The sequence below is a fragment of the Polyodon spathula genome, chromosome 5 (genome assembly GCF_017654505.1).
Source record: "Polyodon spathula isolate WHYD16114869_AA chromosome 5, ASM1765450v1, whole genome shotgun sequence".
Classification (NCBI taxonomy): Eukaryota; Metazoa; Chordata; class Actinopteri; order Acipenseriformes; family Polyodontidae; genus Polyodon; species Polyodon spathula.
Genome location: NC_054538.1, coordinates 63,416,950 through 63,439,239, shown reverse-complemented (window position 1 = coordinate 63,439,239; position 22,290 = coordinate 63,416,950). Strand labels below are relative to the sequence as shown.

The 22,290-nt window shown below is 37.2% G+C and overlaps 1 protein-coding gene across 1 annotated transcript in view; it reads left to right on the top strand.

Annotated features, from left to right (window-relative positions):
* Positions 1 to 22,290, top strand: part of ccdc85a (coiled-coil domain containing 85A) — a 54,972-nt gene that overhangs the window by 4,471 nt on the left and 28,211 nt on the right. The window contains exon 2 of the mRNA XM_041250967.1: positions 987 to 1,860. Within this exon, the coding sequence (XP_041106901.1) occupies positions 987 to 1,860 (874 nt within the window). The remainder of the gene's footprint in view (positions 1 to 986; positions 1,861 to 22,290) is intronic.

The window sequence follows — 22,290 nt, the reverse complement described above, 5'->3', positions numbered from 1 at the left end:
TCACTCCTTAGAGCTACCTGCCTATAGAGTATTAATGAAGATGCACCCTCAAAATGAGACTGAGCCAGCTGTGAGGTGGAGAAAGGGGAGATGGTGGGAGAATGAAGCAAGGTGACAGTGAAACTAATGAAAGTACAACAGGGGTTAGTGACAATGTACTGTAAACTAGCACTTGCCACTTTTACCATGCTCACATTGCTTGTTCAGGAAATAAAAAAAATAAAAATAAAATTATTTTTGTCCCCCTGCTTAACCTGAACCACGCACATTTTTTTATTTGGCCTTGGTAAAATTAAAGAGAACATGAATATCACAATATTACAGCGTCATGTGTATTTCTTTTAGTCCACATGGTAGTTCACCTATGAAGTGAAGTGGGTTGTAAGTGATAATATAGTCATGTCAAAAGGCTGGGCGTATTGATTCTGTTGACGCCACTGGCTGCTCATTGTCTCCAGGGCATTACTGTCAGTGAGATTGTGCATCTTGGTACCAAAGTGTTTTCCAGGATATAAATCCAGTAAAACATATACCAGACGTTGCAGAAAAGAGTTTCTTGTTGTGACTGGTGGTAAAGGTATTTAACTAGTCTTTCAGATCAGCCTTTTTTTTTCTTTTGTCGATATTCAAGGAATTCACAAAAGAAATGCAAGTCAGGCCAAATTTATCAGTGCGCTGCTTTTTATTGTTGTGGGTTGTTTCTTGCTGCAGAATGTTGTGGGTAAAAAGGAAAGCTTCAGAAAAAAAAAAAAAAACATCCTAATATTTGGTGTCATATGCAATACTGTAATGTTTTCTCTAGCTGTCTCAAGCTGTTTATTCTTAAATATGAAAATATAAATAGTCCTTTTTTATGAACCCATTATTGATACTGTGACAATATTATGGAAACAGCTTATTGCACAGTGTTTACTTAAAAGTTTTTTTTTTATCATATTAATCGTTTTTTTCACCTGTTTATTTTTGTTTTCTTTCTGGATCTGAAGGACATAAACCAGAAGCTGCAGGAGGACAACCAGGAGCTGAGGGACCTCTGCTGCTTCTTGGATGATGACAGGCAAAAGGGGAAAAAAGTGTCAAGGGAGTGGCAGAGACTGGGGAGGTACAGTGCTGGAGTGATGCGAAAAGAAGTGACCTTGTATTTGCAAAAACTGAAGGAGCTTGAGGTGAAGCAAGAGGAAGTGATAAAGGAAAACCTGGAACTGAAAGAACTTTGCTTGATGTTGGATGAGGAAAAGAGTGGTGGTGCGTGTAGCCGCAATTCAATAGACAGCCAGAATAGCCTGTGCCAGATATCAGCAACAGGCACTGGCCTACTGAGGGATGTGGGAGATGGGAGCAGTACCTCCAGCACAGGAAGCACAGACAGTCCAGACAACCTCCAGAAATCACGAGGAGAGGGAAGCCCAGAGCACCAGCAAAAAAATAAATGTAGCAGTAACCCTGAACAGAAACATATGAGAGGGGCAAGCCCAGAAAAGCACAAGGGCCTGGGCAGAGGGAGTCCTGAGCATCAAAAGTTTACCGCCAGTGCCAGCCCTGAAAATCTGCAGAAACACCTTCTGAGCAGTACCAGTAGCCCAGAGCACTTCCAAAAGCACAGAGGAGGTGGCAGCCCCGAACATCAAAAGCACAGCAGTGTTAGCCCAGAGCATCTGCAGAAACAAGCGGTGACTGATACTCCAGAACATCTGCAGAAAGCCAGGGGAGGAAGCCCGGAGCAGCTGAGGCACCAGTACAGTGGGAGCCCGGAGCACCAAAAGTACCCAGGTGGAAGTACCAGCAGGGAAGGGATCCAGCGAAGGCAAGCCCCAGACGAAATGTCGCCTCATCACAGGAGTATATACAATGGGATGAATGGTGGGTTGCTAGACCTACTGAAACCTCATTTTCAAAGACTACAGGCACACAAAACACAAAACACTAAACAGTGACAGTATTTCATTTTAACACGTCTGGGTTTGAACCCTGGAACTGCCAGCCCTCAAATGGGGTCTGGTATTTCTTGGGTTTCTTAAAGACTGCAGGAATTATTGTTTGAACTGCAGCAATAATATTAAAATAGTTCCTCAGCCCATATAGATTTGGGATGAATAGCTGTATACTAGGGTGCTGTCACTTCCTTCTTTTTTTATTTTATTTTATTTTTTTATTTCTTTTTTAAGACATACGGCAGAGAGTTTGATAGCCTGGCAATTTTAATATGTTAGGAGCTGTTGGGGATTTTACAGAACATATGTAATTAACATATGTGAAGTGAATTATTACATACTGATATTAATTAAATCTCTTAAGTTTCATAAATGTATTTATGGGTTTTAATCATAAGTATATCATTTTTAAGGGAGTAAGAATCAGTTGTAAATGAAAATCCTTATAGGTGAATTAATTTAATATTGCTGTTTTAGATAGCTGGCTTAAGTAAGAGTGCCTTACCAGTCTGAGTTATGGTGCTTAGGTTTAATACAGTTTTGCATTGTATATTTGAAGATGCACTGTTTAAAAGGTACAGTTAAAAAAGCTTCTCTAATTATTTACTGCTAATTATGTGCCTCGTTTATACAGCTGCACTTGTTCTTTTTTCTATTTGCACCTTAATTTTTAGAGCTCAGAATACTTCAGAAGGTTACTTCAAATGTTTTGATGGACATCATTGCTATGCTAGAGCAGTGATGGGTTGTTTTCTTCCTGATTCTGGTTATGATACATTTACTGTAAAATGGCTTAACAGGGGACCTGGAATCTGTGCTATAAAAAGTTACCCCATTGCAGTGGGAAAAAAATGCAACGTAGAATAAAATATTTTATAATGCTCTGTAATTGAATTGTTCACAGTGTTTATTGCTTCACTTTGTGCTAATGTAGCCTTCGATTAGAAAAGCTAGAGTAAAGAATATCAAAGCACAAGCTGGGCTTGCTTCTCAGCCCCTACTGAGGTTAATAATGATTTTGAAAGGAAAAGTGCAGAGTAGTTTAACTAACTGAATATACAGGGCATGTTTCTGCAGGTCATCTGTTTGTCTTAAGTTACCCATGATGTTTTATTTATGGTAATTTGACTGAAGTGGTAAAAAAGAAATGGATTACTGCATTTTTTTTAAATAACACGGTTGCTTTTGCCTTAATTATCATAATAAGGTGATTTAGATAAGTTGGCTGTATCATATTATCAAGGTTAGAATGTAGCATTGTTTCCAATTTTATTATAACACAGTAGATAATTTACAAACAAGGAGGCCTTTTGGTCCGTCAGTGCTCGCTCGGCTCCTTGTAGCTGATTTATCTTAAACCTTGAATCTTCATTACTCAGCATCAACAGCATGGCTAGGTAACCCATTCCATACCTTCGTCACTCTCCATGTAAAGAAGGGCCCCCTATCTTCTGTTCTTCACTTTAGATTTTTCAAATATGTCCTCTGGTCCTGGTTTTCATACAGAGTATCTACCATGCCTAAAGATTTTAAGTACTTCAAATCAAGTTATTTTTGGTGGTGTCATTGTCATGTGGCATCAAAGTATTTAAAAGGTTCGCTGTTCTGTAAACTAGTGCAACACCAATTTTTCTTCTCCGTTTTAAATTCCCATTTTGAAAGTTGCATTGAGTCAGCAACCCACTTATCAATCCTGAACACTGAAGATTAACTGGTGACCACTGTTAAGCTAAGTGTTTCTTTTCCCATCTTGAACCCAAGCAAAGAGTGTTACCAAAGCTAATGAAGCCTGGATTCAGGTGTCCAGCATACAAAGTCTTCACCTTGACACCTGACCTGACCAGTAAGGGTCGCTAAAGCCCAATTAAGTGACTTAGTCTCAGACAATGTGATTCCCTAACCCTGCTGGAGTCCAAAGGCCAATGCAATGCTTTAACTTGGTGATCCCCCATCGGTACATGCTATTGTTTTTTTTTTGTTATATATATATATATATATATATATATATAACAGGAAACATACATAATGCAGTATTTAGGTTTAGACTCAGTCGTGTACAGTTTCTTAATTTAGGATATCAATTTACATTAGAACACAATACAAACTTATATGTGCTATTTTTTAAAACTGTGGTGGAAAAATAAATCTGCAACTTGGTTTGTGCACTGTAATGTTTAAACACATTTGTAAGTAGCCAAACTGCAAAGTTTTGTGTTGATTGAAATAATAATGAGTAAGGAAGATTTACTGAAAGAATATGAACCTGCATTTACTGGATAGTATGCTGTTGCTCAGTAGCGATAACGTCAAAATGGCTGGTCTTTTTGGAAGAGCTACAGAAGCATTTGTACAAAGATATAACAGTTCCTAAAATGTATATTTAAAAAAAAACCCAAAACACTTTAAAATATTGAACTTGGTGAAATCCTTTACAAATAGTACAGTAAAACTAAAAAAAACTAAACAGTTAGGGACATTCATTCTGGAAAACTCGTGTGATAGAGAACAAAAGCTTATTAAAGCTTAGACAACAAATACTACATTGTACATATTCCATTACATCTTTGGCCTTTGACCTCCCCCTTTGAGGTACCCCTGCTCGTAATTTAGTTTGCTGATGGAGAGGCTGACTGCAGAGAAGCCATGGGGAGGGTGGGGGGGGGCAGGATAGTTGCCCTGCCTCTAAGAGGAAGCCGAAAAACAGGTGGAGGGTGAAATATTTAACATTATTAGAGAGTACCAACCATGGATAGACTAAAGATAGATTTAGCTGATCAAAGGCCGTTCAGTTTTTGTTTTTATCCTTCAGCATTTCTTCAGAATGAGAAGTCTAGAAAGAGTCAATAGAAACTGCCTGTACCAGGCACATCTGTCTGTTCTTGATAATGTATAAGCGAATCATTACTTCCCAGAACAACTGTTGTACAGTTTACAGTAGCAAAGGGGACAGGGCTTTGTAATGCCAGTTTCTGTTGAATGGCAACGGTGTTTAGATTTTGCTAAGAAATATTTGTTTGGTCATTTTTGTAAATTGTTTAACTTGAGTTTTCCTATGGTTCTATTTTAATGTGTTACAATACATTGTCTTTAGAAGTTTTGTATAAATATTTGAAATGGGAGTAATATGGTGGAATGCTGATTTCTATACCAGTGCAAAGATACTTTATTGGCACTTCAAGTACAGAAAGAGTAAAGATAGCTGCATGCTGTTCCTTTGGTGGTTGAGCACAAAAAACTTTGACCTAGCTCTACATTATTCCATTTGTAGGTTATTTAACACATTTCAGCCTTCACTCGTCATTACAGGCTGACAGTCACTCTGTGCAGTGTTCTCCAAGAAGCCAGAATTACCTAAAGTTGTGAACCAGTGCAGTATTCATTTCTACTGGTAGTGTTCAATAAAATCAAATGTAAAAGCACTCAGTGTTTATTCTGTAATCCTCATTTGTGGCATAACCACTGTACTCATTGAATGTTAACAAATAGTAAACTAGTGTGGCAGCAGCAGTACATTGCAAAAGGTAGGTAATTTAATATATCCAAGGTCTAGCTTCAGTTTAAATAGATAGTGTTGTTTGCCTAGCAGGGAGTGTTGGATGATTTTTGCAGCAGTACAATGATTATTGTTTTCAGTAGGTTTCATTCCAGATTGGTTTAGTTCAAACAAAGCTGTGGCAGGCTGCTACTTCTGATGACTGTTGGATAGAATATAAAGCTCTGTGTGCAACCACTAAATGGTATGTTAACTGGCCTGCAATCAAGTTAATCCTCTTATACTGTAAATTACACATGTTAAAATAAAAATACATGTTCGTGGTGGATCCCTGGTACAATTTTTTAATTCATCTTTTTTATGTGAATTACGTTTGTTAGAGGGATGGATCTAAAAAAAATAGAAGTTACAAAGGAGCAGTATAAAAGACAACCCACTGCGATTTAAACAAAATCAGTTACCCGTTTTGAAAAAAATCTTTTTATTTGGAAATAAATTCTGTAGAATCTTGGCAATCCAAACCAGTTGCGACTAGTTAATTAGAGATTTAATGAGGTATTTAATCTGTACCATAAAAATGCCTTATCTAGTCTTTGTTTGAGATTTTTGATGCTAGCATTTCATTAAAAAAAGGTAATAACCATTTGAAGAAAAAAAAAACCCACTACATTCTTTATCATAGAATTATTATACAGTATTGTGTTCTTATTGTAATTTATAAGAGTTTATCTTTAAGAAGCAGTGTGTGATTTACCTGCAAATTTTAAAGATATCACTTGGATCTATGTGCTTACAAAGCTGATTTTGTGCACGTTGGCTAGAACTTTGCATAATGCTAATCATACATGGATCTAAATGAGTTTATTAAGTATCATACAGATTGTATTTACCCCAAGTTTCTGTTTAAAACTATTACTAAAAATGTTTGATAAACTGTATCGTGGGTTTGTGAATTCAGGTGGTTACAGCTAACGTACAGTACTTCAGAATACACTTGCAAATAGCTTTCCAAACAACTGTCAAAAGATCTCATTGTAAAGTACTACTAAGTCCTATGTTTAAATGTGTATAACTATACACCAATGCAATTTTTCTGAGTTATGTCTGAGCAAAACCCATGTCCATCTTCCAGTTATGTCCGTTGGAGTGATGAAGAGACTCGGGTGGTAATATCCGTAAGGGAAGAGGATATGATGAGGCAGCTTGATACAATGCACAACACAAACATTGTTTGACCCACTGTCAAAATAAAATGTGGTGTGGAATTTTTGTGACTTATTTCTCGGGGAATCAACAATACTACTCAATATTCCAATTCTTTATTTAGCAGAAACAGTCATACAAGTACAGCGCAAATGAGGATACCATATTTGATATAAAGAGATACAAAATAAGCTACTGAAACTAAAATGTGAGACAAAATAAAAGTACGCCATCGGGTTACAAAAAAAAGATAGCAGTGCATCTCTGATAGCAGGATCCTCTTCATATCTCTGTTGTGCAATTGTTGCTGGAGGCTGGGGTAGTTGTTCCACCGCTTGCCTGAACACCTCCTTACGGTCCTGGCATAGATTGTGCAGGATACAACAGGCAGTAATAATTTGGGAAACAAACTCACTTCAGTGGTATCTGCCCCCTCCCTTGCAATAGCCCAAACGCCTGTTCAATGACCACTCAGTTTATTATTAATAAAGATCTACCCCCCACAGATGATGTGTGAAAAGCAGTGTGGACAACAACACTAAAACAAAGTATTAAAAAAAAACAGGCACTATCCATCAGCAAATCAGATCTTTAATAACCATTTACATCACATATGATTACACATGGATTTTGTCTCGTGAAACTGTTCTCTGCTCATGTAAATGGTATTTTGTGGACTTTCACGGTTAACAGCGCAAGAATCTAAGTGGGCCGTCAGCATGGCTGATTTAAATCTGACCACCCTCGCCCTCGCCTTCATTTTCATAGCGATCGGAGAAAAGTAGAGGAAATACGAGGAAAATGAAAGGCTTTATATGTAAATGCAAAAAGGTACAAAGTCTATGTTTATTTTGCGAGTCATCCATGTTTCAAGAAACAGAAACACTTATGTAACTTGGCCCATTGAGTGAGTTTCCATGTGGTTTCCAATTTTACTTGAGACACTGTGCTCGAGCCACATAAAAAATGACCCTCTACATTTTGGGTTTCCATGGGCTCAGTTTATTTTACTCGAGAAGACCCTCTTCACCCGACGTTATGCAAATGAAGGAGAAAGGAGGAGGGCAAAATGCAAATTAGCCATGCATAGCGTTCTCGTGCTGTTTCCGCAGACAGCTCGGGAAAATGTGGTTTCCATGCACATAGAACAGGTACACGAGAGAATCCATGGTTGTCAGGTGGCATCTTTTTTGAGTGAACCTGTTTAAAGCACAGTGTTAAGCTCATGTAATAAAGCTGTGATTTGTAAATGCCTCGTGCCTGGTTGTTTAATAATATGTTTTACTGCTGGGACACTTTCCCAATGTCCATTGGTTGGGTGGCATATAGTTAGTAGTGAATAATATTTCAAATAATTTATCACGCAATTAATTAAATAAAAAAGAAAATAATTAACCCAGAGTTAAATAATGAAACTGTCCAAACCAGCTCTTTCAAACCATTGGAGTCATAGGATTATCTGTGCCAGACACCTTCCATGTATGCTCCAAAGCTGTCTGGATTGAGAGCAGTGGACTTTGTACGTGAAATGCGAGTTTCCGTGTGAAAATTGGAGTGGATTTTCTGTGTTTTACGTCATGCTCACGAGTAAATGGGCCAGTTTCCATGTGGGGCTATTTACACGTGAAGTGGCGCATGCACGTTTGGGAGAATTACTCGTGTGAATCAGATTTGTGGCTGAAAAAAACAGCCAAAGACAGGGATAGTGTAATTCTCATTTCCTCATGTAAATGAAGAAAAACCTGAGAAAACCACGCCCATTTTCACATGGAAACCCGCATTTCACATGAAAATGTAAATTAGCTTGTTTGTCCTTATGTGACAAATATTGCAAGAGAACAGGTCATGTGTTACTGTGGCTTTCAAGACGGCAGAAAGTGGGCGGTTTTATGGTCAGCAGTGATATCTTTCACCTTAATGATAATGCAGGCAGCTTTTGTTGTTGTTTTTTGCTGTGTGTCTGCCCTGTCATGCTGTATATCTTAAGTGGGTTTACAGTTCTGCATAAAACCACTTACAAATATACCACGAACTGTGGTATACACTTGTTATAGTGTTAAAGCAGCTGTTTGAGAGTACCATTGTTGTAAAAAAATACGCTAAAGTTAAACACGAAGAGCAAGCAAGCTGCTTAAATGTTTATAACTGGATTCCAATGTTTTTTTTGATCCCAGCTATGTCCGAAGACAACGCGTTTCCCACTCCACGTTAATAAATATAATTTTTGAACTAAATGTCATGAGCCAACTTGATTGCCCAAAACAGCGCATTGAACATATATACAAACAAGTTGTTGGTGCAAATGAATGTATTGATTGTGTTTTATTTGTTTGCATCATTAATATTTAACACAACAGTAAATCCAACACAACTTAAAAGAAAGGAGAGAATCTCAGCATGAGTCTCCTCAGATCGTTGCTGTCCAATTGAAACTGGCGGCTGAGGTAACCTGCCCCCCGTCTCTCACTGGCAGCCACTGATTCCTGAACATCTCATTTTGTTGTTGAGAAGAGTTTGTGCAGGATACAGCAGGCAGTGGCAATTTTGGGAACGAACTCATGCTGCATTTCAATCCGTTTCATCAGTATCTGCCACCTCCCTTTCAAGTGCCCACTACCCTTATTTGCCCAAGCACAGTGTTGAATGCTTCCTCAGCAGCTGTCAGCCGTCCGGATCGGTAGGTTTTCTAAGCCAGGGTAGTATACGCAGCATCACCTGATCCCCTATATGCTGTATTGCCTGAATGGAAGGGAAATATATATAACGTCTCTGACGGTTTTCAGCTATAGTGATCTGCAATACCTGTTGGTCAGTTTAAATTTATACCTCTGAGTTTATTTGTAATTAATGAGTAACAAGAGAAATTAGCTGAAACAGTATTCACTAATAACGACATGACACCCCAATAATGACATTTGAAAAACAACTTGGGCAAGAGCAGTAAAACATAGTAAGGCACCAGGAATTTAGAAATTGCGGCTTAGATTCACTCATGTACTAAATCTCAGTGTGTGCATGGAAACAACATTTTCACAAGCCATCTGTGAAAACAGCATGAGAACTTTATGCATAGCTAATTTACATATCAACCCCCACCTTTCCCCTTCATTTGCATGACGTCAGGTGAAAAGCTGAGTAAAATAAACGGAGCGAATACATTTTACACGAGGTATTTTCCTTGAGTAAATGTTTGGAAACAAAAAAAAACATACATGAAAACTCCATCAATGAGATTTATCCAATCCCTCTCTTTATTTCGGCCACAAATCTCATCCTCTCGAGCAGTTCTCTCAAACATGCACGTGCATCGCCACTTCACGTGTAAATAACCACACCTGGAGACTCCCCCAATGACAAATTTTCACTGATAATTCCCCCCCACCCTACTTAAAATTGCCAATTTTATCAGTGAAATAAAAATATATGTAATCACAACGAATACAAAGGACTGATATTTCAAGGATTGTGTGTGTTTAAGTAGGATTATCCTGTTATTGTTCCAGTCAATTTATCTAGTTTGTTTTTTATTATTCCATCTCCTGACCTTGAGGACTACCGTGTGTGTTGTAATGAAGGTGATTTATAAAATAATGTAATATTACAGGACGATGCCTGATAGTAATGGTATTAAATGAGGTAGTTCTTTGAAGGAATGTCTTAAATTAGGATGGATTATATCATAGCATCAATACATTACAGTAATACAGTAATACGTTTTAAACTCTCCTGAAAAGGAAATGCATTTCGTCTTACAATCTTTACAGCATACCTTCACCCAGCCTGTGCGAATGTAGTTAGTTCCTGAAGAAATCTTGAGTTGGCACATCACAATTAAAGGAGGTCACCCTTTTCTACTGTTAAAGGTCTTTTGCGTGTAGGAATAGATAGATAATTTTGCTATAGGTGAAAATGTACTGCTTCTTCCTGGTAACTAATTACTTCATGTTTTATAATTCAAACCCACTCACTCCAATGGTCTAGCTGTTGCCATTGGATATTAATAGTCAATCAGAAGCAATAAATGGTGGCAGCCAATCGAAAACAATAGGTTTCTTGACCCATATAAGTACTTCCAGGTTGCTTGTAAACAACACAGACAGACAGGATTCAAAGGCGGAAGTCTCCATAGGACTCGATTTGCAATCAACTTTAACTGTTTTTAAAATTAGAAACCTCAAACCATGTCAACTTGGAGTTTATCGAGGTACAAGGAATGATTTAATTGCTGCCAACAGTGACGAGAACATTTCTGTAAAAAATGTTTTTGAACGGCGTATAAATTAATGTTGCTAACATTATACTTGAAATAGAGTTAATTATTGTAGCATTATAAATTCATTTGAAAGAAAACTCCAGCGTGCATTCAATATTGTATCTATTTCTCTGAACATTTCATTCTTTCATAATGAATCTAAAATGATGTAGGGTTACCATATTTCAGATCCTGAAAAAGAGGACGCTACCCAGGAGGGCTGCTGACGGGCAGGACCAATTTTTATTTAAGATTAATCTTTTGTTGTGCAAAATGCACACAGCAAAGCTAAATTTAAACTAAACTGTAAAGTTTATTTATACTTTGAACATCTGAAAATGATTTAAAAAAAAAGTATAATTGACTGCATCAAACATACATCTACCTTTTTATAGTCAGTACTCTATTGCTTAGCAATCATACAGGTCTTAGCAAGATAACTGTGTCAAATCTGTTCACCAAACATCCCTTTTTTACTGTGCTTCTTTGTGTGCCCATGCATATTTCTCAGCAGTGGTTGGTTGCTCATCAAGCAGCTCTGAAAGTCTTTGCAGGGTGTGTGCTTGAAGTTGTGCTGTACAAGCAGGATCCCTTTCAGGGACTCAACAGTCAAGTTGTTCCTTTTCTTTGTCCACTGGCTTTGCATCAGTGAAAAAACTTTAAAAAAGCTCTAAATTTGCATTGTGAGAGGGAACAGCAAACAACTGTGCAATCTTTAACAGTTCTGAGTGTTCAGTGTTTTTGATCACTTTTGAAACCTTCCACACATTTTTGAGATTGCTCAACTGATCAAAGCACTTGTCTAAACAACAAGAAAACTTTTTTAAGTTTGGAACTTGCCATAGCTCGTTTGCATTATTGTCTGTGCCCTGCTGCAGTTTGACGTTCAAGCAACATACATATTTTAAGTGATTGGAAACTGAAACTTTCAAAAGTACTTTTTTTTCAAAAGTACTTTTTTTGTTTTTTTTTAAACTTGGTAGGTCTCAAACCTCCACTGGTAAAAGTACAATTTGTCAACACAATACGTACCAGTAGTCATTTTGTTATGCAAATCAATTTGATTCATTTGTGTATTAGAGGCAACTGAATGAAATAATTCCTATTTCTTTATTAATTTGGTAGACTTCTTTACCTAAGGTGACTTACAAGTATTAAAGGACAATACAAGGTTACAAGAACAGTATGTATATAATATATAGGCCTATATAATTTTTATTTATTTATTTATCTTCAGTTTTTTCTACTGCTGGCCAAAAAACTTGTCTTTCAGTCTACAAATGAGCTGCTGTAGTTTAAGTTCCTCCATTTAAAAATGTTGATCAAGCTCTGATCCTGCTCTGAAGGAAAATAGAGTTAGGATCAGATTTTGTGCTCAGGATCAGCTCTGATCCTTTTAGTACAACTCAGTACATTAAGGGAGCAAAATCAAATCTTGGATCCAATACAACCGGCCCCAGTGAACAATGCAATCGCGCGCTGTCTGCGTAGGTGTGGCGCTATTAGGGCATGCCGGGAATTGCAGTTCTGCTAGCATCAGCAGCAGCAAAGGAGCAAGCAGGCAAAATCTTGCATTTTTCGAAAAACCGCCCTGACGGAGATGTGATAGGAGCCAAGTGAAGCCAAAAAAAAGAAATAAATAAGGTGTATCTGAGCAATACAGATAGCCCCTGCGTCACAGAGGTAACACGGACACAAACAAAGGAGACAGCGGTAGCTGCTTCCGCATCCAGTGCTCAAAGAATATCACAGACATTTGCAGACCTTTCTCTGCTGATAAAACGAGTGATCAGGAGAGGATTTATTCGTATGCATGTCTATAAAGAGGTATGTGAAAAATACAGCAAACAAGGGCTGGGGCTTGGCTGGAGATGCAGTATTGATGTCCTTTTGCCATACAGTGCCTTTTAAACCTGTTTTACTCTGAAAAAAAGTATTTTAAACAGCGTGTGTAGCTGGCCATCTAAATCTGTATGTAAATGAGTCCTGCCCACTTTGTGCTGTCACACGATTTGATTAGCTCTTGTTCTCTATTCATTGCTTTCATTCCACTTAACTCGAAAGCTACCTGTTTTTACTTACTCTCGAGCTTTTCATGAGTCATAGTACAGTTGTGCTGCACTGATCAGCCCCAAACAGATCGAAACATGTCTGCAGATTGTACTTAGACTTTTAAAATGCTGTGAATGTAGAAGCCGCTTGATGACTTTCAAGCAATTGGATTGGCTCTTGTTATGCTGAAATGTGTGTATTTCCCGATTACCCAAACAACTTGGAGAAATGGTGTCTGTAGTTACGTGTCAATCAGAGTGAATTGAGAAATTGGTAGGTCATTTTGAGTTTGAGTACACCTGCTTGAAACCAGGTTTTTCCTGATTATCTGTGCTTTTAACTGTATAAACTTGTCTATAAACACTTAATATTTCATTATATGATATGTGTACTTATATAAGCTGATAATCATAAGTGCATTTCATTCAAAAATTTAATTTTTAAATGAAAATGTAAATCTTGTCAATTTCAATGAAATGGTCACCCAAAGCAAGGGGATTTCAGTCTGAAGCCCAAGTCAGTTAAAATTCAGAAATGTGTATAACACGGTGTTAGAACACTGGCCTAAGTATAAAAGTGTCTTTGTTAGATGTTCTCTGAGTTAACTAGGATGTTACTTAATTAACCTTTTGTCACCAATTATTGTTTACAGGTGAGGGTCCATGATTACTATAAATATAGATAGCATAGGCACAAGTTTGTAATTCCTGAATGTAAAGGAGCAGAAAATGGCAAAATACGCTCAGTTAAGCAAAGAAGAAAGTCAATCTTTAAGACAAATCGCAAAAAACTTTGCAAGTGTCTATAACTGCTGTGGCCAAGACCATGATTTGAAGAAACTGGCACTCATGATGACCGAACAAGGTCAGGCAGGCCAAGGATAAAACACAGAAATTGGACATTTGAGGAGTGGAAGTCGGTCTTATGGACCGATGAGTCAAAATTTGAAATATTTACGTCCAACTGCCGAGTATTTCGAAGACGCAGAGAGGGTGAGCGCATGAGTTCTGCATGTGTGGTTCCCACTGTCAAGCATGGAGAAGGCAGTATCATGGTCTGGGATTGCTTTGCTGGTGACAGAGTTGGTGATCTTTACCAAGTCTATGGCAAGCTGAACCAGCATGGCTATCACAGCATACTTCATAGGCATGCCATTCCATCAGGATTATGGCTAATTGGGCAGTCCTTCATTCTTCAGCAAGATAATGACCCAAAACTCACCTCAAAGTTGTGCATGAACTATCTGGCGAAGAAGGAAAGTGAAGGCAACTCAATCTAATGACCTGGCCTGCCCAGTCTCCAGACCTCAATCCCATAGAACTTGAATGGGATGAACTGGACAGAAGAGTCAAAGCAAAGCTACCCACAAGTGCCCTACATCTCTGGGAATTGCTGCTGAAACTTGTTAACCAAATGCCTTGTGTTTGTGAGGCTGTTATTAAGGCAAAGGGTGGCTATTTTGAGGAATACAAGATTTAGAGACGATTTTCAATTTTCTTGAACATTGCTTTGATACTCCTTATGTTTTGTTTTGTATATTGTAACATAGGTTTTCACTTTCAAGTTTTTACAGAAACGTATACAACGTAAAACATTGTCAATTATGAAAAAAACTAGTTTCCAGCAAGTGTGCTCAAACTTTTGACTGGTACTGTATATATTAGTGCTGTGACAAATATCTGAATAAACGAACTAGTATTTATTGACAAAAATCGTATTTTTTTTCGTATTCGCTACAAATGACAAAAATACCTTGCACTTATCTACCGTCTCACCAGAATTTGCGCGACAGTTTCAAAAAATGACAAATGAAAAAGAGCTCTGTGTGATATGTCAAATGCAAAACGCGGTTGTGGCAAAGTGGCTGGTAAAGAGGAACAGGTGTAGCGGTGATGCAATGCAGGAGTGATAGGCAGACAACGATATCCAGTGAAAAAGTGCTTTTATTTGTAATCCAGGTCTGGTGACTGTACAATAATAAATCCCTGGCTATACACAACAATGTGTAAAGCGCGGGGATAGCAATAACAGGGCACAGTCCTGAACAAAAAATGAACACACGGTCACCAGTCCTGGGTGAGTGCAGACGTGCTTGTGCGGTGGTAAAGACACAGGTAGTTCGTGATGGTTGGTGCAGTGGTGATCCGGTTCGTGCTGTCCCTTGTTGACAGCTCCAGATTTGTGCATTTAGCTGTCTAGTGGTGAAAACACAGACAGTTATTTACACAGACACAAACAACACACAACACTCTTTTCTTTTAATGAGAGCGCTTCTCTCAATCCTTCTCTCTCTCCAGCGTTTTACCCAAACAAAGGAAAAGATCAGCGTTACCCTGGCCTCTATATGTAATCCCGCATGATATCTAGGTAAACGGTTGCAGCTGCCTTATTACTTGCAGCTGCCCCTCGTTTATCTTTCAAGTCAATACGGTCTTACAAAGAGTCTCGCTTCTTTCCAGGCTGACCCACTTCCCGGTCCCGGAAACTAACTGTCAGGCCAGACCTTCCAGATACTTCTTTTCTTGTTCTTTAGTGCCCTCACAGGTCGGGAGGAAGATTTATCACCAGAACTCATTGTATTTCTGTCACAGCGATATATGCCATTCACACTAAAACTGAGCTAAAAGCAGGATCATTCATCTCACAGTGTCTACTTTCTGATGTAAATGCCCTTTGTCCTCAAAACACAATATACACCATGTTAAATACAACTCAAATTATCGTTTATTTCCATAACATGCTATACGCAAGGCTTGTAATTTAGCAAAATCCAAAATATCCACTGAGCCAATCAGCATGCAATATCGCAGTCCTGTGACCCTTTTATGGCAGAGCCCAGGAGGAGTATAGTAGCATATTTAATCTTGTAAATTGTAATTTTATGATTAAATTATGAATAATTTAAAAAAATGGAGGGAAGTCAATTTTCTAACGGGGTGTAGCAATGGTGAATAAGGATTCACAAATAAAGTCATTTTAAAAAAATGTGGAGATTTATACTTGGTTATGACCCTGACTGAAGATGTCATTAGCAGAGGGGGCCGGTTGTAGTAACAAGGTCAAACAATAGGTCACGTTTTACTCAACATTTTAAAACTAATAAACAAACAATTACAATAATGAACACTATCATATTATGTTGCTTAAGTCATATTATAAAATAGCTTGGATAAATTAAGTACTGTGATTGGCTGAACAAGATCACATGACTGTATGGTAAAAATTCTCTTATGACATCATAGACCAATTTACTTACTTGATCTTACTTGCCTTAATAGTAACAATTATCTAAACAGTGTTTCTGTAGGTAAAAATATCAACATACAACTGAAACAGCATTTAAATCAATCAACAATCTGTTTCATCTCTGTCACTAAGAATTACAGACAAATTGGCAAATATACTGTAGTATTTATAATTTAGTCAGAGAACAGCAAAGAAAACTCTGAGGAAAGCAGTCGCAGTAACACTATTCAAAATCCATCTGCGAAATCACCACGCAAGTCTCACTCAGCATGTAATGGTATATGCAGCAGCGGCATCTAGTTATTAAACTAAATATCGCCTTATAAAACTGACTAGCGAGTATGCTAATGTTTAAACTCGACACAACAGATACATCTCACCACTACTCTTCGATTTCAGAAACATATTTAAAACAAAATTAAAATCTCTCCTGCTCTCTTTTGACACAACCGTTGGGCTTTTAAACAAGGTCAGGTTCGGTAAAGAATTCTGTTGTGCTCGCCGCGGACAGGAAGAACTGCGCAAAGTGACACAAAGTTTTAGTCCACATATCATCTAATGCTGGTTTACAATCTAGGTAAATATGCTGGTTACCGACTATTGGTGTGAAAACAGCATCCGAAATTATTGGTCAGCTTCTCTTGAAGACCACAAAGCCCGAGTAGGATAATTTGCTATAAAAAAAAAAAAACACACTCAGAAGCCCCTCCCTCCATGTCAAGTGCAGTGTATGGCTGTTACATGAATCTTACCCACTTCCTGGTTGGTTGAAGGCATTCGGCCTGCGGCCTCCTGCCTCACAACGCACCCAGGGCGTGCAGTAAGAATTGTCTTACCACACACACTGTCGTGGGTTATTTCTTACATAACACAATATTCATAATAAAGTTGAGTTCTTATCTATAAACAGTAACACATTTAAAGCTTGGGACTCTCTGTCTGTAGCTTGCTGTTGTTTACATTATCATCAGTATATTTTAAATGATCGAAAGCTGAAATTACTTTTTTTTTAAAATTTTCTTATACCAATACAGTATTGGTGAGCGATAATCAGTTTGTTTGAAAGCTAGGCACTGATAATAGGTGCACAGGCGATGATTCCATGAGCGCTGCGGGGCTCACGCACCAGTGGGGGAAAATAAGGTTCCGCCAGTGCAAATAAATCACCTGTTTGTCAAATTATAGTGTGGATGCTTCACAAGCAGAACTGTCATTGCAGCGTTTAAAAATATAAAATCCATTTATACAAAGTTTCCCAGCTTTCTTGAAAAGATCTGCGGTTCCTTTGTTTTTCTTTTGTATTTGTTTTGCTCTCATTAGTTAGTAGATACAGCGTCCATCAGTTATGGTAGATTCTACTGCACTTGCTGAAGTGGTTTTCTCCCACTGCTAATTAAAAAAAAAAAAATAGCTACCTTGCTAACAATTTCATCCCGAGGGCTACAGTGAAACATACTGTCTTTAAATTGAGACTCTAGTGAAGACTGCGTGTGTACGCGAGTGCATTAACTATTGCAGATATTAATTCGTAGCCAGTCAGTATTTTTGTGAACAGCAACACATGTAATGTACAATAAAATAAACATTTTATTTGTGTCATCAGTGTCAATTTCAGGCGGAGCTTCATGGTCGGCAGGGTTACAAAGCTGAGTGAATTTTTTTTCCTCTGTCTTCCCGTCTGGTGCTGTCAGTGTCTGTTTCTCAGCACACAGTACAGTAGTTGCTCAGTAAAGAGGTACAAAGAGGTGATTAATCGATCAGTATGAGTGTTTACAAAGGTGTAAATCTAACTGTGTTTTCTTTTATTTTTTTTTAGTAAAATAAAATCTACGTCTATTTTTAGGGACCCCAACTGCTGTTGTTGATTCCAACTTAGGCACTTCACATAAGGACTAGCAAGTTTACATCAGGACTAGCAAGTTTCAAAAGGCACAATATTGTTAGTTTCTAACCCTGATATTATTGTATTTTGATTAATTTTAAGCAATGTATTTGATGAACCCTCGTCAGTGTGCCTCTGTAATACAGAAAATCACTGACTTTTCGTTCAAGAGTTTGTTCATGTCAATATTACAGTTAATATACCATGTAAAAGCAGAAAACTTGAAAATAATATTTTTAAAAAATACCAAATTCCTTTTGACTTTGATTAATCAATTTGCTTAATTCAGTAGAATGTGGATATGTCATGTTTTGCAAGAAAACAGCCCATGGATATATAGCCTTTTGCTGCAAAACTAAAACTAAAATGATTAATTTTTAGAGATTCAATACATTTTAATTTTGTTTGATTTAAAATTCTTATTTGTTTAGTTTTTCCATTAACATGGAATCAATGTATTTATTCAGAAAAGCACAATAAAAAAATTATCATTTACCAAAAATATGAAAAATTGGTATATCTGGTTTTGCATCTAAACTCTTCATTCTCTATTGTGTGTGTGCGTGTATATATATATATATATATATATATATATATATATATATATATATATATATATATATATATATATATATAAAACACAGGGACATCACAACAGAAACAGTCTCTGTTTAAAAGTTTCAGACCGTAAAAAGTAAACAAACCAGATTATGCGTGCGCACGCATAGTGCTCTCTATGGAAGGCCATCTGGGACAAAAATGCGTTGTTTCTGCTAGAGGGAGTCAGAATCTCATGGGACAGATAAAAGGCAAACGTCATTCTAAAATGCCTTGCTTAAACAGTACCCAACTTCCTGAAAATGTTGTGTAGTGATTTTATATAGATTGTACATATTATATATTTTTTGTTTTGACTTTCTGTTATGTGGAATGTAATAAACAACGCCATTTCCACGTTAGTTTTATTTGAAGTGTTTAAAGTTAAATTTCAGTTTTCGTTTGCTTGTTCAGCCACAAAAAGGCACAAGTGAACCGTACATTATTACTTTATGAAAACGTGTCTATAGACACTGTTTACTGTGAGGAAACGGCAATGGCAAGAAATGAAAAAGAAGTAAAAAAATAAAAATAAAAAAAAAATGCTGTGTCAACGTTATGTACTATTTATTTCAGGAATAAACAAAACAACGTTTAACTTGAACTTCTATTTGGCTTCCTTTGTTTGGTAGTTAATTCACTGGGGTTAAGTAAATAATGACAAGTTTCTTTTGTGGTATGTTTTGTAATTCATTCATATATATATATCACTTTTAATGTTGCCTCCACATTTATTCTAAACTGGTTTTCAGAGACTTATTTGGATATGAAAGATATACACGTTTTATTTCCATTCTGTGGCTTTAAATGAGGTGATGGTACAATAGTTATAACTGTGATAGATTGTGGTATGTATTTATTTTATGGATTGCTCCTAACAGTGTAATATAACTTACCTGTGTACAGTAGGTGTGTCAGTGACTGGCTATATGCCCCTGCTATGCCTCTTCTGTGAGCAGATTGGAGAATTTATTTTTAAAAACAACACATTCCTTTTACCCTGCCACTTTTTACAAGTCACAAGTAGATGAAAAACAAATAGTGATCCTCTGTTGTGAGAAACAGTGCGAGTCAACATGCCTTGGCCAACTTGACAGCGGAGCTGGCTCTTAACTAATGAAGTCCCCCCCCCCCAACACACACATAATCCATATAATAGTTAATTCATTTAAGTGACTGGCTGTGCTAGGCTCATAGTGGTTTATTCTTCGTGTTTGTCCAAACATCTAAAGGGACATTTTAATGCAGCTTCAAAACAAATATGCAAGAAAATTGAACATAACCTGTAATATTTATTTGGTGCAATTGTTCTTCAGCTTCATAAATTGATCATATCAAGGATAGAATTGCTATTGTATCATCAAAGTTACACTCATTTATGTAAAGTATTAACAGCGATCACACTGAATGCAGTACCAGTCTTGGCAGTTACCATTTTGATTTTTTTTTTTTGGGGGGTGGGGGGTAAAATAAATACACCAGCCAGTCAGTCATTCTGCATTCTAGTGAATGTATAACATTTGGGGTGCCACTGCATATGTGGGATGTCTTGCTCATTATAATCCTTTCCACTGACAAAGGGCTGTAATGCCCGAAGCCGCACCCTGGAGGTAACAATAGTCTTTCTGAGGGGCATTTAATTTTTCACTATGAGCTGAGTCTGCAGTACGTATATTTAATATATGAATCAATCAAGAAAATAAGTGAGCCAAGGTTGGATAGTGAATATGACTTTAAACACTGTAAAGCCATAAATATTTGCAAGCCTTTTATTTTTCGCTTATGACATTTTTTTAAAATTTTTGGCATGACTATCTTTGTGCTGACATATAATGAAGTAATATACTACTACCAGTGCAACTGGTTGCTAACATTTCTGGAGCAAAATAGGTTTTATGGGTGTGATTTGCAAATATTTTGGTCACAAATATTTATGGCTTTACAATATTTTGTTTAAATATAACTGATACAGCATAGGTAAATAACAGAAAATGTTTTTGACGTTCATACGGCAAGTTTCTTTCGTGGTATGTTTTGTAATTCATTTTCTGCTAGATTACAGACTCTCCATTCAGCAGTCTTTTTCATTCAGCCTTTTTATCTTGTTGTTTAGGAGTGGAGGTGGAGGGCATGCCTTTGAAAGGGGGCGGGACTCGCAGTTATGTGAACCAATCACATGACAGACAGAGACTATTGCCCGGTAGTGTAAGGATGTGAGGGCAATAGTTAAATCTATTTTTGCTCCTATGGTGAGGTTTTAATCAGTCACAGGCCAGAATTTCCAAGCACTGACTATATATTTTTTTTATTTATACCAAAAACATGAGTATATCTGGCATGCAATACATTTTAGTCATTCCACTTAAGTGGGATAACATAAGTCACAAGTGGGATTGCATGCTTGCCTTGACTAGTTTCGAATGTGTCTTTGCTTGCATTCCAATCCAGTGGTGTGCTGCTGAAATTCAGGACAGAGCTGCGCTTCGGCAGTGCAAACAATATGTGTTTTATAACAGCTTTAAAATGTCTAAAATAATTTCTGTTGTTGTTTTGATTTGGACACAACGATTTCCATGACAGGTTTAGTCAAGAAATGCCAGTTACCGATCTGTTAGTGTGACTTATCAGCCTGTTGCCCCTTTATTACCACCGGTGATGATAAGAAACCACAGAGGCTGCAAATTGACAGACCGAGCTCAAAGTTCTATATAAAATGACGGTTACGAAATGACCAAAACAGTGTTCGAAATTAATCCGCGCAAAAGCATAGTCTGTTGACGATGAAAGTAAAGATCTGCCAGGTAAAATAATCCCTAAATTAATGCATTTAATATAAAAATGTACACATTTTATTGATATTTATTTTAAAAAGTAAACTGAATGAACATTCATGGTGTCCGGTTTTGATCTCTGTACAGTATATGGTTTTGATCTCCATACATTATTTTTATCTGTTTAGGTGGCCTGGGCTCAAAAGTCAATTAATCACAAATTTCATAACATTTATGCATGTCATTTACTGTAATAAAGACTAGTGAAGACTGGAAATCCTTAGAATGAGGCTAAAAGTTGGATTTTAGGGAGCAGAAGTAAACCTGTTAACTGTTAAAGTCATTGAGGGAGACTCAAGAATTAACTATAGTTGTGTCAGCCAATCATATTCCTCATTCAGTTGTCATTACAAAAGTAAATAAATACTGTAACTTTGTATGAGTGTGAGTCCATCATACAAAGGACATGTGGAGGTGAAAAATGAAAAGGTTTATTCTCAATGCATTAGGTGCATGCTGTAGCTGGTACTCAAATTGAAAGTTCTATTAGCACACGCTGAACACCTTTTTGGGAAAGTTGAGACAAATATATTGACAGAATATGCTGGGTCTGCATAAAAGTCATTTTTAGCAACACCATTAGCTAAGAAGGAAGGACTGTTGTTTATAGAGGATTATTGTTTGTTGCTGACTTGGGATTATAGAGTAAGCAGCTTTGTTTTGTATTGTCTTTTTTATAATGTTTGCATATTTGTGAGTGGTTCTTATTACAGTTTCTCTATTGCTGTTTTTTTTTGTTTCTTTTTTGGCAAGTTTGTGTTATGGTGCTTTGACCTCAGGTTTGGAACTGCTTGTTAGTTCTA